Source organism: Photinus pyralis, unplaced genomic scaffold (genome assembly GCF_008802855.1).
Source record: "Photinus pyralis isolate 1611_PpyrPB1 unplaced genomic scaffold, Ppyr1.3 Ppyr1.4_LG5, whole genome shotgun sequence".
Lineage (NCBI taxonomy): Eukaryota > Metazoa > Arthropoda > Insecta > Coleoptera > Lampyridae > Photinus > Photinus pyralis.
The window spans coordinates 7,163,273-7,179,494 of record NW_022170596.1 but is presented as its reverse complement, the minus strand read 5'-3'; the positions used below and the strand labels follow the sequence as shown (position 1 = coordinate 7,179,494).

The window sequence follows — 16,222 nt, the reverse complement described above, 5'->3', positions numbered from 1 at the left end:
AAATTAAGTGACACCCTGTATATTGCGCACGTGCCACTTTTATAATAATTTAATGATCTTATGAATCCAATTGGTCTTAACTTAACTAAATAATTGTCACCTTTAAGAACCCATAACTATTGAACCAAAAATAAATTCACCTAATACTGAAATGCTTCACAAAGGTGGTCGCATAACCTTTTTATGTAACTACTAAGTATAACAAATTATCTGTTTATGAATAACCGCATACGGCATAAATATACCTATAGGTATATACGAAGATGCAATTACATCGGTAACACTTTTAAACAAGCGCTTACCTATACCGATCGGTGAGCAGAAAATTTCATTTTTTACAATCGATCTTTTAAATGCAAAATTATAAACGCTAAACCGCCCAACCTCTCAATTATTTATAACGGTCTGTAACGGATACGCTTATTAAATAGTTTAAATACACCCCTGCAAAATGAGCTTTTGCAACCCCCAGGGTGAACTCTTATAATAATGGAGAGGCTATATAATAGCTACTTGTGGCAATGGAGCTTGACACCAGCTTGCACGGGATACTTCTTTATGTAGGAGCTTCATCAGTTGGAACGAATTTATTATTGTTTTTATAAACTTAGTCTAGCAACATTCGGAACAAATCGATTGTTTTTTTTTGAGTAGAATTATTGCAATCGCTTCCAGTTATCCCGCAGTTTTATCGTCTGATATGACAAAATATAAATTAGATATAACTTAAAGCACCTTTATACATTTTTTCTCCTCGAGAACTGCAACTTTTATCACAGTTGTGCATCGAAATTCTTATAAAGGGTAAATTTATTCAACCAATAGGTACAGGGTGTCCCATTAATATCCTGCAACTGCATTCCGAAATAATACAGAAAATATGAACTAGGTCGTTAGGTACCTATACGTAAAATATAATTATGTTAATATAAAATCAGATTGCCTTATCAAAGGGTACAATCCTGAATATTAGTCCTATCTTTAAAAAAAGGTGTGAACATTGGCCCGTTACAATTTTGATCGGAATTTCTGATACAAAACTCTTTCCTTTGAAAGCTGTATTCAAATAGAACGTAGGTATCTATTGTTATTTTCGTAGACCTTTCTGGTCTTCCTGTTTGTCCAGTCAGTCAACCACCTTCGTCAACCCTTAGAGAGCCCTTCACGAAGTAGGTAGGGATCTTGTGCCTTTCTGCAAGTTAATCGTTTTCCTTAACGAATACAAGGAAATAAAATAATACCTATTTACTTGCACCTGAATCTGCTATTACATGGAATCCGTAAACTGCGATTCTCCAATTGGGTGGTGTAGCATGAGCAACCCCGCCTTTTATTACCGTACGCTCTACCAGGAACCGCCCCAAAGGTTAACCAATATAGATCCGTTTCAAAAACAAACCAGTTAAGCAACGGATGCGGTAGCGTACGAACGTGCGTCGTACGTTTTGCACTAAATTGAAAGAATTCTGAGAGCAATTGAGACTGTGCGTCATAGATTTAAATAGATTTCATTCGCGGGTGGTTTTGTTTGTGAATTCGAACGTGCAGTGTTTTGTGCTTACAAAATGTGTACATTAAATTCGCAATAAACAAAGAAGCTTGCTAGAGAATGTTATCGGCGGGGGTAGGATACGGAACCCCAAGTTCGGGTGCAACACCTCCTTACAGTCCTCCGCCAAGAAACAGCCCTTTGCCCAGTTTTGGATTTACACAAGAACAGGTCGCCTGCGTTTGTGAGGTAATATCATCTATGCTATTCTTAGATACATAATTTTTGGACACAATGTATGAATTCATTGGACTATGCTAAATTTGATCGGTTATTGGGGTTAATTTGGGCTATTTTCACATCTTTTCGTGCACTACACTCCGTTAGTCCGTTTTAGAGCTAGCGTGTAAATAAATAACACGTGGCCTTTGATATTACAATTTACCAGTTTTTCTACGATATCTTTTACACGTTACCACTAAATTTCATTGACTAATGTAATATCCCCCTATAATTAATCGATGTTGGGTACAGACAGAACCAAATTAAGTGTTTAAGTAGGTAATGTGCCAAAACTCCAGATTTATATGGTAAAAATAATAAGCATTAGCATGATATTTTTTTTCATAGGTATAACTTGAGAGGGTAACTAATACTTCATAAATCGATCAAGTAATACCCCCAAGGGGTCTCCCTTATATTCATATGTACAGAATAAATAATATTTGGCATAATGTTGATACCTCTTATAAAATTTCAAAATTTGTACATAATTTAATATCTATTTCCTTTTTCGTTGGTTGTGAAAAAGTCTGGCATATCATATACATTTGTATTTTAAATAGGCCTTGAGTGTAGGTGCCGGAGTTTAGTACAGGTGTTTGAATCTCAAGTTTTATACGTATTTACAGTTATTGTTAAAATTATTTTTATATTAAAAGATAGATATTTGCGAGGATATTTGACAAAGATTTTTGATAAAATATATTTTATAAAATATTTGACAGTGTAATATATTATTTCTTTTATAAAATATTAGTTTTATAAAATATATTTTAAGTAATAAACAGACGATTAGATTTGATAAAATATTTGTCAATCTTTTATAATTATAAAACATATTTTATCAAATCTTTGATAGTGTAATACCGGCCTAAGACCGGTAAGTCTGCACTTGCGTCTAAATTTTAACATGACTCCGTCAAAAGCACATGCCCCATGTACCTTCACCTTTTGTGACCTGGAAAACACGATTCCATACCTGGTGATCACATGAGATATTTGCGCAAGAATTATTTTTTAATATAGGTAGGAGCGATTACTTTTTTTTCTTGATTTCTCTAAAGTATTTTAATAAGCCTTTATTTTCACGTAAGTAATTGTAGTGGATTAGTGCACACTTTAGGAATATTGTACACAAAACCAGAAATATGACACATCCTCGGACACATCCATATCTCATATTTTTTGGAAGTATCTTAAATTATGCGTTTTTTTAAAAATCGAACATAGGGAAATTACATTGCATACAAAAGCGTATGTTCGCATTTAAAAAACTCACTGTATACGTATATGTAACATGTAAACCAACGAAAGAGTCGTTTCAAAGGAAATTCGAATTATAATTTAAAAAATCGCATTTGCCTTTTGCTAAAATTATAGTATGAATTTTGATTTCAGGCTTTCATATCATTTATTTCGAATTTACGTAAATTTAGATGAACATGTTTTCTGTTTTTATTTACAGGATGTTTTCTATAACATAGTTTAAAACGAGGTCTAAAATTATAACATTTCATATTCGTATAGCTCATTTTTAATAACTTGAACATAAGTTTATTGGGTTTATCCCTCGGGTTATCCTTTAACTTATTATTATTATTATCGTTAACTTTCGTTAGAATGCCCTTATTTTCGTCAATGGTTTTCGAAAGCCCACAACGATGAAAAATGAATGTATTGTAATTTCACTACTGATATACGGGCTGCTCCAGATGGAGTGCGATCGTATGGTTAACTTTGGTATTATTGAAGATGAGCGAACGTTTTGTTTTTTGTACTGATTAAAATTCCGTTTAGAAAATTCGATTTCGATTAAGTAATTACAAAACGACTTATTCCGGAAAAATCAGCATCCTTGCATTACTCATTAGCAAACACTGTAGGTAACAAAAAATCTTAGGTAATGAATGTCCTGTTTTTATAGTTAGCGATGAAGAGTAACCCCAAAAATTTGGTTTTTATATTGGTTAACAAATGAGCCAACTCGATTGAAATTTCAAAAACAATTAATTTTGTTGGTATTTCTTGTTTAATAATAGGCCATCTCGAAAAGAGATTTACAAACTTTCTTTAATCATAAATAATCTAATTTGGTCCTATAGTATAGTGGATAAAAGAATATTGATTTTCATTTTGAAATTATTTTTCGCTTTGTCCCTGGGTTTCATATAATTATAGAGATTTTAATTTTTAAATATGTAGATAATGTTTTTCGAAGAATTACAGTTAATGCACTCTTCTTAACCGCTGCACTGTGCATAAAACGGTAGTAGCTCCAGTCCGAAGCGAGTACATGAAATTGCACCTTTACCAGCTTCAACTGTTATTTTTGGTGACTGGTATCGTTTTCCCCGTAAGACAACCGCAGGTAGCCTGCTATGAATCAATCCTAAAATTTTTTTATTCAATGCTAAAATACAATTTTCTGCAGTTCATTTTCAAACTCGAGTAGTGGCCATGACAATAATGTTCTTACATGCCTAGTTATTACATTGTGTCCAAGATAAGAATGTCTCATGGGGATCTCGGAAACCATAGAAGATACGGTCAAATTAGAGAATATGCGCGAGTCAAGAGTTATCATGCTTTAAAGAAGACCAGAAACGCTCACAAAACCCTAATCGTACGAGAATATCTATCGGGCAAATTTTCCATTTACAGGGAATTTATATTCTCACACGATTAAGGCGGTGTATGCGGGTGCACCATCCCGTTGAAACAGTTTCCAACTTTTTTTCTGTACCGTATATCCAAGCGTATATCGTTATATTCGTAATAAAAAACATAAGCATTTCCAATGCTAAAATGCTACTCAACCCAAGTAATCGGAATTTTCTGGTTTTATTTAAAGAATGATACCATTTAATTACGCAACTTTTCCCTAATTGGACCATCGTCGTATCTCTATGTTTTCGGGCATTCCCATTATAGACATCTTTATCTTGGACACGGTGTATATTATACGTATACTTATTGTCTTGTGTTTATCAATAAAGTTATTTGTTTACAGAAGGAGCTGTAGGTATATATGAAAATGAACTGGTCTCGGAATTGGTATATCGTTAAAACCGTTGAAAATTCAATGTATACCTCAATATATTTCACCATTGTCCGTTGTATCTCTTGCGGGATTTTGGAAAATTCGGTTCCGAAAGATCACGAAAAATTCTTCTCTTGAAATTAACAATTTTTTTCGAAATTGTATTTTCTAAAAACATCAAAGTCCTCTAGTTGAATTGAATATTGGCAGACATTTATTTCTGGTTTTTTTCGTTTCCAAGTTCGCAGGAGCTTTTTCATTCCATAATTGACTTCGCCACAACTCGTTTTTGCCCTTCTAGTTAGCGTGCATTTTTCTCTCGAGTGAAGTGCATTCCTATTGTGCAACTGCAATGGTCCCGTTTATTGGTCGGAAAGATGGACGGCCCGAAAATAAAGTGTACCTACATACATAATTCTGGATTTAAGGTATCTCATAGTTTCATTTACCTTTGCCGTTTTTTGTATTGCCATGGTATATTGAGGTACTTACAATAAATTTTGCAGAATGTAATCGTTATTCGGAGATTTCGGCGATATCTTTCAAATCGACAATAATGTTATAATAAGTGATATAACATTATATAAATTAAGTACAAATCCGTACTCTACGATTACAGTAATAGTGACAAAGTACCTACTAATTCAAATTATGTTTCTAGGAGTGACTAATGATAAGTAACGAGAAAATAAACAATTCTAGTTTCCACTTGAAAGTCGATCTCTGTATGTGGTTACAGGCAGAACCGTAATTTAATCAAATGACTTATTTTTTATAATCTACAAAATGAGGTATTGAAATAGCGGTTTCTTATTTTTTTGCATTTTTCTTTAAACTTGCATTATCAACGGAATTCCATATTATAAGTGTGAATCATAAGACAAAACGTGTTTTGTGGAGACAGAGTAGATAACAAAATGTGCTAATTATGCCAGACGAAAAATACTCATATATCATTCCTTGTAAGTTCCTTTGTGTGAAAAAACAACGTCCTACTCGAGGTCCTAGTACTATAATAGGCGTGTGTGGTTTGTGAAACGCAAATGGATCGAGTTTCGTTGTCCTGCTGATAAAACATTATAAAAAAACGATTCCGGCAATATAAAAGGGGCGTGAGAGAAACTTCTGGCAGTTTACTTATCGAAAATCAAATCGAGCCTCGTTAAATGTTTTCAAGTAAAAACTCTCAGTTTTGACTGTAGTTTACCAAAAATATACAGTGCGTTTATCTTACATTGGAACATACAAATTTTATATTTTTTACCTGTCCTGTATACCTCCCTACTGTTTCAATTAAAGCCCTTCTAAGCGCTTACAAAAGGTTTATCGAATGAGCACGAACTTCTTTTAAGTATAGACTGCGCAAGTAACGAATCACACGAATTTCAATAACGGCCTTCATATTTAATTAAATAGGTAGGTACGATAGCAATAAAAATATCACGCCATGCAGTACTTACGATAGTATCTTCTAAATTGAGTTTCAAAAAACGATAAATTAATAAAAGCAACGTTGGTGCGACTCGCTTTGCTCGCTCGAGATGATAAACATTGGCAACTTTTAGGCCCAGTTTATTTTATTTCCAACGAACATTTGTACTTGGAACTCCTAATACCGGAGAATCTCCTAAGATTTTGAAAAATGTAGGACCTTGCTGGCTTGCTCGGTAACTAATCTATCGATTTAAAAAATAAAAACTGTTATTTGACCTCTCGTCCCGTTTAATAATTTGTGGGGTTGCAACTTCCAACTCACATGGATCTATAAGAATTATTTTTGCTTAAAAATTGTGCACCGTGATATAACATTTTTTTTGTTTTTGATTTTTGTGAAAACATTTACCTATTTTGTCGAGTTTTAGGGGGCTACAAATTTTTATTGATACACTTTCTATTTATAAAATTGAATTTGTTCTATAAACAGAGTGTGGTAACGATAGCACCTCTACGCACGATACATTGTACAAGCTACCAATGGACCACTGAACTTAAAAAATTTTGTTTTTTAGGTGTTGCAACAAGCCGGTAACGTGGAACGTTTGGGTAGATTTTTATGGTCGTTACCGGCTTGCGACAAACTTCACAATAACGAATCAGTTTTAAAAGCGAAAGCAATAGTCGCTTTTCACAGAGGAAATTTTAAGGAACTTTATAGAATTTTAGAAAGTCACAATTTTAGTCCCCACAATCATTCGAAGTTACAAGCGCTGTGGTTGAAAGCTCATTACATCGAGGCGGAAAGGCTTAGAGGTAAGGGAGATCGTTGATTGGAAGTTTGTGAGTAAAATATCGAATTTTCAGGACGGCCTCTCGGTGCCGTCGGCAAATACAGGGTACGCAGAAAATTTCCTTTGCCACGAACGATTTGGGACGGAGAAGAAACTAGTTATTGTTTTAAGGAGAAGTCAAGAAGCGTCCTAAGGGATTGGTATTCTCACAATCCTTATCCGAGTCCACGGGAAAAACGAGAGTTGGCCGAGGCTACCGGATTGACCACAACGCAAGTTTCGAATTGGTTTAAAAATCGTAGACAACGCGATAGGGCCGCCGAGCACAAGGAAACGTACGTAAACATTCTCTTTTTCAATATTAATTAATATCAAGAACACCCCAACGTTTGGAGCAACTTGATATTGGTGCACCTCGTGGCTGTATACGCGCCGGTTTTGGGTTACAAACCGAAGCCATACGCACGCACAACTCGAATCGGATCCCTCCTTGTTTTGTTAAATTGTCAACAGTGTAGGTTTTTTTTGATAATTATCATCTGCTACATACATCATTTGTAATTAAAAGTAAGTGTCGGAAATTAACGAAAAATAAGGACATCGTGCATAATTCCGCAATGCACACAATCAGAATGAGCTTGTGGTTGAAATGTGCGGTTGTAAAAGGGTTTCAAATATCATCTCGTGTGACACAGTCTCATATGCTATGTCGAGCGTCGCCTTTAGTACAATGGTTTAGCGTAGCTATACCTTCCTATCGCGACGGTTGGCGTCACTCTTCTAACTAACTAGTTTTTCCAATATTATGAAAGGAAATTTGTACGTCTTTGTTGCGTTGCACATTGAGCTGCAGCTAAAAATATAGAAAGACCACTCTTTCTTTTGTGATTGCGTCGATCCTGTGCTGCTCCAAATCGGAAAGTTTGGATATTTTTAGAATTTTATTACATTTATGGTTTGAAATGCGTTCAACACTGCACGTGCTAATTTTTCCATGTTGAAAGATTTGATTTAACCACACACGTGCCAACATTTTTACACGAATCAACAGTCGCAAATAATATACCTACAGTATTTCTACAAGACCACCCCTTCAATATAATTACCCACTTATGTTATCTTTTTCGCTGTTTGAACTTGACTTATCACAAAATTGTCTTCGTCGAGTTATTCTCAGTACAAATCCAACAAAAAGGACGAATCGGAGAAAGATTCAGAAGAAACATTTAAGCGTATCCGATTGAAGAGACTTTTAGATATACTTTGGTAATTTTTTATACCTATAACTCAATCTCATGGTCGCTCTTGCTCTGGTTCTGGTACATTTTCCCATCTAAATGAAACTAATGGTCAGTGTAAATTTAGCTTTACTGTATGTTATTTGGCAGGCTTATAACTAACAGATTAATTGCATTTAGCATTTTATGTATGCTGATTGTAATTAGGTCCAGACATTTGACCATAGGTACCTTGAACGCTCGATTAAATAACGCTTCCCGTAGGAAAGATGTGATCGGTAATGTTAATTTGAAATGTCTAACTTTGGTGATACATTCTCTCTCGCAATAAATAAGACACAAATCGTCGTAACGTAGTTTAAATAATTCTAAATTAATTAAAAATACGTAAGAGGAAAGAAGCTAAATATCGTATTCGACTGAAACCGACATCGGGTTACCACCGTAGAGCCACCCCTTACTCTGGTTCAAACAAGGGCGCTGCCGCTATCGGGTTTCACCAAAACAACTGTGTCTGTTCAAACACCACTTTGCTCCTCCGCTACTACCATCCCATTTACTTTCCGCATCTTCATTATTTTGTAAATACGTGGGAGGTTAACGATCGGCGTTTAGTTATTTTGTAGGAAAAAAAACCGTAAAACTCGGGAATTTGTGTGGAATTAAACGAGGGGATTCGAAAATGATTTCATTTCTATTTCTAGTTGGTGTCGAGTGATGCCTGGAAACTGAGAATAGCCCAGCTTATATGTTTTGCTATTTTAGACTTCCGCCACTCGACACCACACACTCGATACGCAGTTTTTGAAATAGAAACAATTTGCTTTCGTATTTTGTATACAATCTACATTTGGCCTCCGTTTATTTTCATCGCGCCCAACGAAACTTGATCTCTTTTAGATTTATGTCGTTTACTGGGAAAAACTCTGAACTGCAACTGCAGCAGCGTTATGGCAAGTGTCATCCATATGTTTACCGAATACCATCCGAAAGGCTGTTAATGTGCCAGTCGTTTGCCCTTTTCTTTTTGTCAACCACCGAAAACTATTAAATCACGTCACTTTCAAGGATCGCCCTACATAAATGAAACCCGATACTTCTACGGGGCTGTAAATAATTTTAGGAACAATTACTGACGACATACAGTTACTATACTACAAAATGATAGGAAGACCACCTATACCGGATTTAGTTTTAAACATGAAAACTGCCTAGAATTCTGAAAGTATCGTGTTTCACCTGCGGGCTTCGTAATTCGATATTAGTAAACTTCAAGTTCATCCGCAGCCACCCAGTGCACACCGCCGCGCCGCCGAGTTTATGTTACATACAACAACTACCCGTAATCAAATTACTTCGTGCGTAATGTTAAAAACTGGTAATTCTTTCAGGGGTCCTGGCGGCAATTCTGATAAGCAACACGTCGAATCAACAGGTTCTGAAAGTGAAGGCGAAGGACAAAAGCCACTAGCGTACTCGAATTCAACGGTACCGGGTGTCTCATCACAATTGGGTTACGTTTTACCCAACATGGGCCAACCTTTATATCCGGGACCTGGAAGCGTATTACACGATTACCAAACATTGTGACATTGGCTAGCAACCCCCTCCGATGTGTAATTTCGGGGGTTATTGTTGTGTACTTAATATTCTGTATATATATTATTTATTTTTGTTCGTTAAAATTGTGTAAACTATTTTTATAATTTGTGTGATTTTTTATGGAAGACTTCTCGCCCTTGATGGGATTTTTGTATAGCGGCACAAAATACAGGCACACAACCACATTTATTACTCTGATTATGGGAAGGAGCTTAATTAGAAAATGTATCTATTGTCGAAAGTTGCGCATTTATTAAGCCTTTGCAATATGTTAGTTATTGGTTTTATTAATGCACACATTTTCCAAAATTATATATCTGCCAATAAAATGTTTCCTAGATGTGTTTCATTCCATGATATATTTTTCTTTTCTTAAATAAACTTGATATCGTTGGTTGCATGCGCAGAATATTTTTAGTGTAGGTATGTTCTGAGATGTTATGAGAGAAAAAATTGTTTTAAACAATGGTGTTACTCTACATTAACTAGTACATAATTGTTTGTTTATTTCGTTGTTCCTGTCCGTTATTTATAAACAGACTGATAGAAAAGATAAAGAACATGTTATATTAAATTTTTGTTTAAATTCATTACAAAAAAGAAATGCATGTAAATATACAGGCAGGCTGTAATTGAATGTCATAAAAGGAATGGGTGGCAGAGAGCGAAATGAACATTTTTTCTAATTAAAATTTAGTAGGGGAAGGTTTTTGTACATGAAAATTGAAGCCAACAGAGAGTGATTAAAAACTGAAAGGGTTTGATCTCCCAATGTAGAAATAAAGAGTAAGTGAACTTAAGTTAAGACGTCCATTTTTGTTATGATATGTGATACGAACAGGGAATTTTTCTTCAATTTATACCTACATACGGGGTGAAGGCTGTACTTATAAAAAAAATATCAATGCTGTAGAAGACCATCAACACTACACGCAACAAGGTTGTTTTTCAATGCACAAACCGTTATCACTGGTACCATGTTAATACTTACACCTTTTCGTCATTGCTATACATATTTCTGTTAAAAAATCACAATTTGATGAATAGTAAAACCTAGGTAACCATAATTTGATAGTTTATTCTTCCATACAAACAGATTATCATTGAACAGAAATTCGTGTTGAGTTGGTTGCCTATATAGCCATGTTATTCCATGCATTGACAAGTGTTCTTTTTTAAATGGCCCATTCCCGAAAAATTCCCTGTACACAGGCCGATTCAAATTCATGGGCCACCATGGGGATCTCGGAAACTGTAAGAGATAGGTAGGTAGTTGAAATTTGGTAAAGTGGCGTATTTTGATGCTTAACAAAGTGCCGTTTCGAAAATGAAAAATTCCGACTACTTTCGGAGACTTTTTTATTAAAAATGTAATAGAATACTTGCAGGTGATGATGTATTCATAATTCATTTCCTGTATGAGAGTACGATAGTATGCATGCGAGATTGTATGTAAATATACAGGCTGTTTCACGCAAACCGTTACAAAGTTTTCAGGCTCTCATATACACCTACTGTGCAAATGCAACCTCAAAGACATGTAAATTACTCACTCACATACTTATATTCCAAAAATTATTAAAAGTTGAATCTCGCGAACGTACGACGTACTATTTAAAAATTTACTGTTTTCTGATTGGCTAACGGACACACGGAAGAGAGCTATGAACCCACCTTTACATGTATATATATCATTGTATATTTATTAATACATATACAATGCATATACAGGGTGACAATTTGAAAACTTACCACCCCTCATATCTTAGTAAATAAACGAGATATTTAAAAAAATCAAAATCCGTTTCGGTAATTCGGAGGGGGAATCACATTGAGATAGTTGGCGACGCACCCCCTCCAACCCCCTGCGCCCCAGCCACCCCAACTTTTAAATCTTAAATAGTGACCCCCCATGTGTGATACGTCGTTGGAAAGCTCTGAAAAAATGCTTTCCAACCATACCAAATAGCATTACATTTAGGTTAGTAATGATCGTGCAAATCAAAAAATAAACATGGAAAATCGTATTTAACTTGAACTTCCAAAGCCGACTTGACAGCAACTCATTTTTGATCGCCAGTTATAATCTATTCTAAAACTCTTGTCGAACCTTTTCAAATGTTGGTTTTGCAATATTTCGACATTCTTGAATTTATTCTCTGTCTTAGTTCGTCTATGTTCGCCGGTTGCGTTTTAAATACGACAGATTTCAAATGTATCATATTAGTTTATTTTTTGATTTGCACGATAATTACTAACCTAAATGTAATGCTATTTGGTATGGTTGGAAAGCATTTTTTCAGAGCTTTCCAACACATGGGGGTCACTATTTAAGATTTAAAAGTTGGGGTGGCTGGGGCGCAGGGGGTTGGAGGGGATGCGTCGCCAACTATCTCATTGTGATTCCCCCTCCGAATTACCGAAACGGATTTTGATTTTTTTAAATATCTCGTTTATTTACTAAGATATGGGGGGTGGTAAGTTTTCAAATTGTCACCCTGTATGTATGATTATACCATACTATAAAAATTAGCTCCGGCAACACCGAATGCGGAATCACATGGCGGCATGGCAACACTGTGTAGTGTGTTTAATGACTATCGATATAAAAACAAAGATTAATTAACATTTGCTGTACCTAAATAAGGTGTTTGAATAATGAGTTATTCCGACAAACAAGAAGTACCTACTAAAGAAGAATGGCTAAAGAAATTGGACATTAAAGATATTAGTCGGACCTGCATGAATAAATTAATCATGAACTACTTAGTGACAGGTTAGTTCTTTATTTGCGGGGTATTTGATGTAGTATCCTTCTCGTAGAAGGATTCAAAGAGGCAGCCGAAAAATTTCAGTTAGAATCTGGCGTAAATCCATCAATAGACCTAAACTCCCTTGATAATCGAATACAAATACGTGATGCGATAATGAATGGCCGCATACAAGAAGCTACAGCACTTATTAATCAATTACATCCAGAACTACTTGATAACGATCGTTACTTATATTTTCATCTGCAGGTTTGTGTAAGAGTAGTGTAGTAGAATGAGGTTAACACGTGCACTTTCAGCAATTACATCTCATCGAATTAATCCGCAATAACCAAGTAGAAGAAGCGTTAGCATTTGCTCAGTCGCACCTGAGTGAGGCAGGTGAAGACAACTCTTCTGTGTTAACAGAGCTGGAACGGACAATTGCTTTGCTAGCGTTTGAAGATCCATTACTTAGTCCCTTTCACGATTTGTTGCAACCTGCACACCGGCAAAAAGTTGCCAGCGAAGTTAATGCTGCGATTTTAAAAATGGAGCATCAAGAATCGACTTTACCGAAGTTATCAACATTGCTGAAACTTATATTGTGGGCACAGGAAAAGTTAGATCGTAAAAGCACAAAGTATCCTAAAATGACTAATTTGGCATCGGCGTCTATTGAAGATCACAAATAACATAAACTGAAGAATTGCAGTAAATGCTCTTATTTTTAGTTTACGACTTACACTCGTGGATTGGGTACTATTTATATAGAAAGGCTTTCGAATTTAGTTGATATAAAATGTTTAATGTTCGTGTAAATTAATTATATATATATATAAATCACCTTTAAATGTTTTACCATCCTAAGACATAATCCATAGCTTTGGTCAGAATTCCAGTTGATTTTTGAGGTACATTCTCGGGCGTTATTACCATGTTTGAATTTTGGGGAGATACAAAGGACAAACGAAGAGATCGTGCTCTTGTAGGTGTTTTTGGCATAGGACTTTCCCCGCTTTCACGAACCGTATTGTTTTGATAAGGAACTACTCCAATCATAATCGAATTCGATATCAGTTTACCATTTAAGGAAAGAGCTTTGGAGACTTCCAGTGTGTTGCTGAATTTCAAGTGCATCCAGTTACCTTGTGCCGGAAAACGTTTGTCCGTGATCATACCGCAACTGGCAAACTGTGTAAATATACTACCAGACGCAGTCGTGGGAAATCCGAAGACGGTCACCCATAAATTACTGCACGCTGTTGCTTGACGCATTAAATCGGCACGCTCTACGGACGTTTCGTTAAAACTATGCGAGAAACTGTCATGTTGAAAAGAGTTTTGGGTATGTGTAATTGACTTAGGGGTGTTCGTATTAATAGACCGTCTTACGTCCAGCGTGTCAAAGAGACTTTGTTTTGGAGGGCCGGGCGTGGTGTTTGATTCAACAGAAAGTGGTAAATGCTTTGGCACATCCGGTACACTCGGACTGAATAATTTCTGCCTCATTGAGCTTCTATCCGAAGGTGTTAAGTTAAAAGATATATTTTTCCGTAGTTCTGGAGAATTGGGAGATGCTGGTTTTGCATTTCCCATCAGAAAGGCAGGTAGATAATTTGGATTAGCGCTTGGAGAAGAAGGGCTTCCAGGGGCACTACCCAATGTCATTGGTTCCATGCCTAAAAAACAAAGTGAGACTAGTTCAAATTTTAAGAAAAACGGCGATTACTCACTGCTTTACTAATTTGTTTTAACGTTGCCGAGATGGAATAAACGAGTATTTACTGCTATAGGAACAAGAACAAGTAATGCCAAATATTTGGTTTGTCTATGCACAGGAGTATATAAGTAAATAGAGAGACAGTCTTGTAGCGAAAAATTGACTCCAATTGAACCTTGCGCAGGCCGTTGGTGAGTGTGCGCAGTAGTCGACAACAGAACCGGCTTCAAATTAAATGATCCTTAAAGCAGGTTCGGCTTGAGAATAATATGGTTTCTCATTGCAACAAAAATTGAAAAGAAATTCAATGTGTGGTGAATGATGTTGTTCACACTGTGTCTTGAATAAATAAGAAACATTACAATCGTTAAGAACTTTTAATACAGTAGACTACAATCCAAAGCTGGTAAGGGGCTTACAACATCAGAATCGAGAAAAGATTTTTTGAGATTCTAGTATAAAGGAATTCGTATATTTTTCGTGCGATCGAGTTTAAAGATCTATTTATGCACTCAGTGAGTATAAAAATAAGCAATGAAAGAATAAAATAAGTTGAAATTTTATTTTGGTGCGGGACAAAATTTTAGTGTGCAATGCCGAAAACACAGTTTGAATACGGGTAGCCACAAAGTCGACAAACTTCAAATGCCAATAACTCAAATATCTCAAAAATGGAGCATCGGCAGAGGATATGTAGGTACAGTGGCACCACGCTTAGAAGGTTCCTGACAGGGGTGTTCCGAGGACGTTGGAAATTTAGACTGTACTTACATTCTCATGCAAAATTTGACTCTACTAAATATAAATAAGTGGGCACGCGATATGAGTTGCATTACTTCAAGGGGAAACAGTAAAATTAATAATTTTATTTCTACAAAACGTAAACACATTTAAAATTGTTAGATGTTCATGTTCAACACAATTTACAATTCTGATGCACTTCTGCTGTGTAAATATGGACAGTTATTGAAACAATCACATTGAAATTAATAACACTCACACTGACTAAATTAACACACAACCTTTAACTTTTTTCATTCATTATCGTCACTTGACCACTAATCATCATCGGAACTGCTGGTGTTCACAATAAATTGTACATTGTCAATAAATTCATTTCTCGTAGGAATGCTTCTAACCAAGAACGTATCACTTCCTTACGATTATTCATTGTTGGTGGCTTATTTATTTGAACACTGATAAGGTGCGTGAGTTTGCTGGTAAATTTGGTATAAGCTGCTTCTCTAACCACTGCATGAAGTTGGTAGGATTCATATCGTCGTGATAATCCCCCGATTTACTGTGCGACATCCTCTACAAAACCAGAACGACTACCAGCATACTACGATGTACCTCTGACCAGCCCTATTATAAACTTCCGATACTTCATCTGATTGTTAGCATTTACTTACTCCGTACGATGGGTGAATATAGGTTTCGTCCAAGTATATAACGGGTTTCTTGTCACATTCAGGTTGTTCATTTTCTTTTAATCTTCTTAAATAACGAGATGCCATTACCAACCTACGTTTGTCCCGACACTTCTTGTATCGAAAACCAAGTTTCAGCAATTGCTTGCAAAGAGTTTTCCTTCCACCCATATATTTGATCTTTTCTTGCACTTTTCTAGGAGCATTTTAAAATAACCTTTATTTATGTACAGATCGTCGCCTAAAATAAGCTTTATTTATGTACAGATCGTCGCCTACTAAACATTGAAATGGCGGTAAAGAGTATAATGTAATGGGCATGCTTAAATTATTGCTCCAAAGTGTTTGTTTATTTACAAATGAATCTGAAGCATCTGAAAAGTTATTGCTGTTTTGTTTTGTGATTATGTAACTGAATGCACCCAAAAATCGTGCTGATT

The 16,222-nt window shown here is 35.6% G+C and overlaps 3 protein-coding genes across 4 annotated transcripts; 2 read left to right on the top strand and 1 right to left on the bottom strand.

Moving 5' to 3' along the window:
* Positions 1 to 1,426: 1,426 nt before the first annotated feature.
* On the top strand, positions 1,427 to 10,228 carry LOC116171350 (homeobox protein six1a-like). Its single transcript, XM_031488132.1, has 4 exons — positions 1,427 to 1,738; positions 6,821 to 7,061; positions 7,113 to 7,374; positions 9,669 to 10,228. The coding sequence occupies exons 1-4, from the start codon at positions 1,610 to 1,612 to the stop codon at positions 9,865 to 9,867; spliced, it is 831 nt and encodes a 276-aa protein (XP_031343992.1). The 5' UTR covers positions 1,427 to 1,609; the 3' UTR covers positions 9,868 to 10,228.
* A 2,210-nt stretch (positions 10,229 to 12,438) lies between these two features.
* LOC116171901 (glucose-induced degradation protein 8-B homolog) lies at positions 12,439 to 13,475 on the top strand. Of its 2 annotated transcripts, none has more exons than XM_031488934.1 (3): positions 12,439 to 12,655; positions 12,706 to 12,899; positions 12,950 to 13,475. In XM_031488934.1, exons 1-3 carry the CDS (start codon positions 12,538 to 12,540, stop codon positions 13,322 to 13,324), a joined length of 687 nt encoding a protein of 228 aa, XP_031344794.1. In that variant the 5' UTR covers positions 12,439 to 12,537; the 3' UTR covers positions 13,325 to 13,475. The 2 variants fall into 2 exon arrangements, with proteins under 2 accessions (XP_031344794.1, XP_031344793.1); XM_031488933.1 differs by having other exon boundaries at positions 12,703 to 12,899.
* Positions 13,417 to 14,504, bottom strand: LOC116171900 (nucleoporin Nup35-like). Its single transcript, XM_031488932.1, has 2 exons — positions 14,366 to 14,504; positions 13,417 to 14,311 (listed from the first exon to the last, which is right to left on the bottom strand). Exon 2 carries the CDS (start codon positions 14,307 to 14,309, stop codon positions 13,488 to 13,490), a length of 822 nt encoding a protein of 273 aa, XP_031344792.1. The 5' UTR covers positions 14,310 to 14,311; positions 14,366 to 14,504; the 3' UTR covers positions 13,417 to 13,487.
* Between the last annotated feature and the right edge of the window lie 1,718 nt (positions 14,505 to 16,222).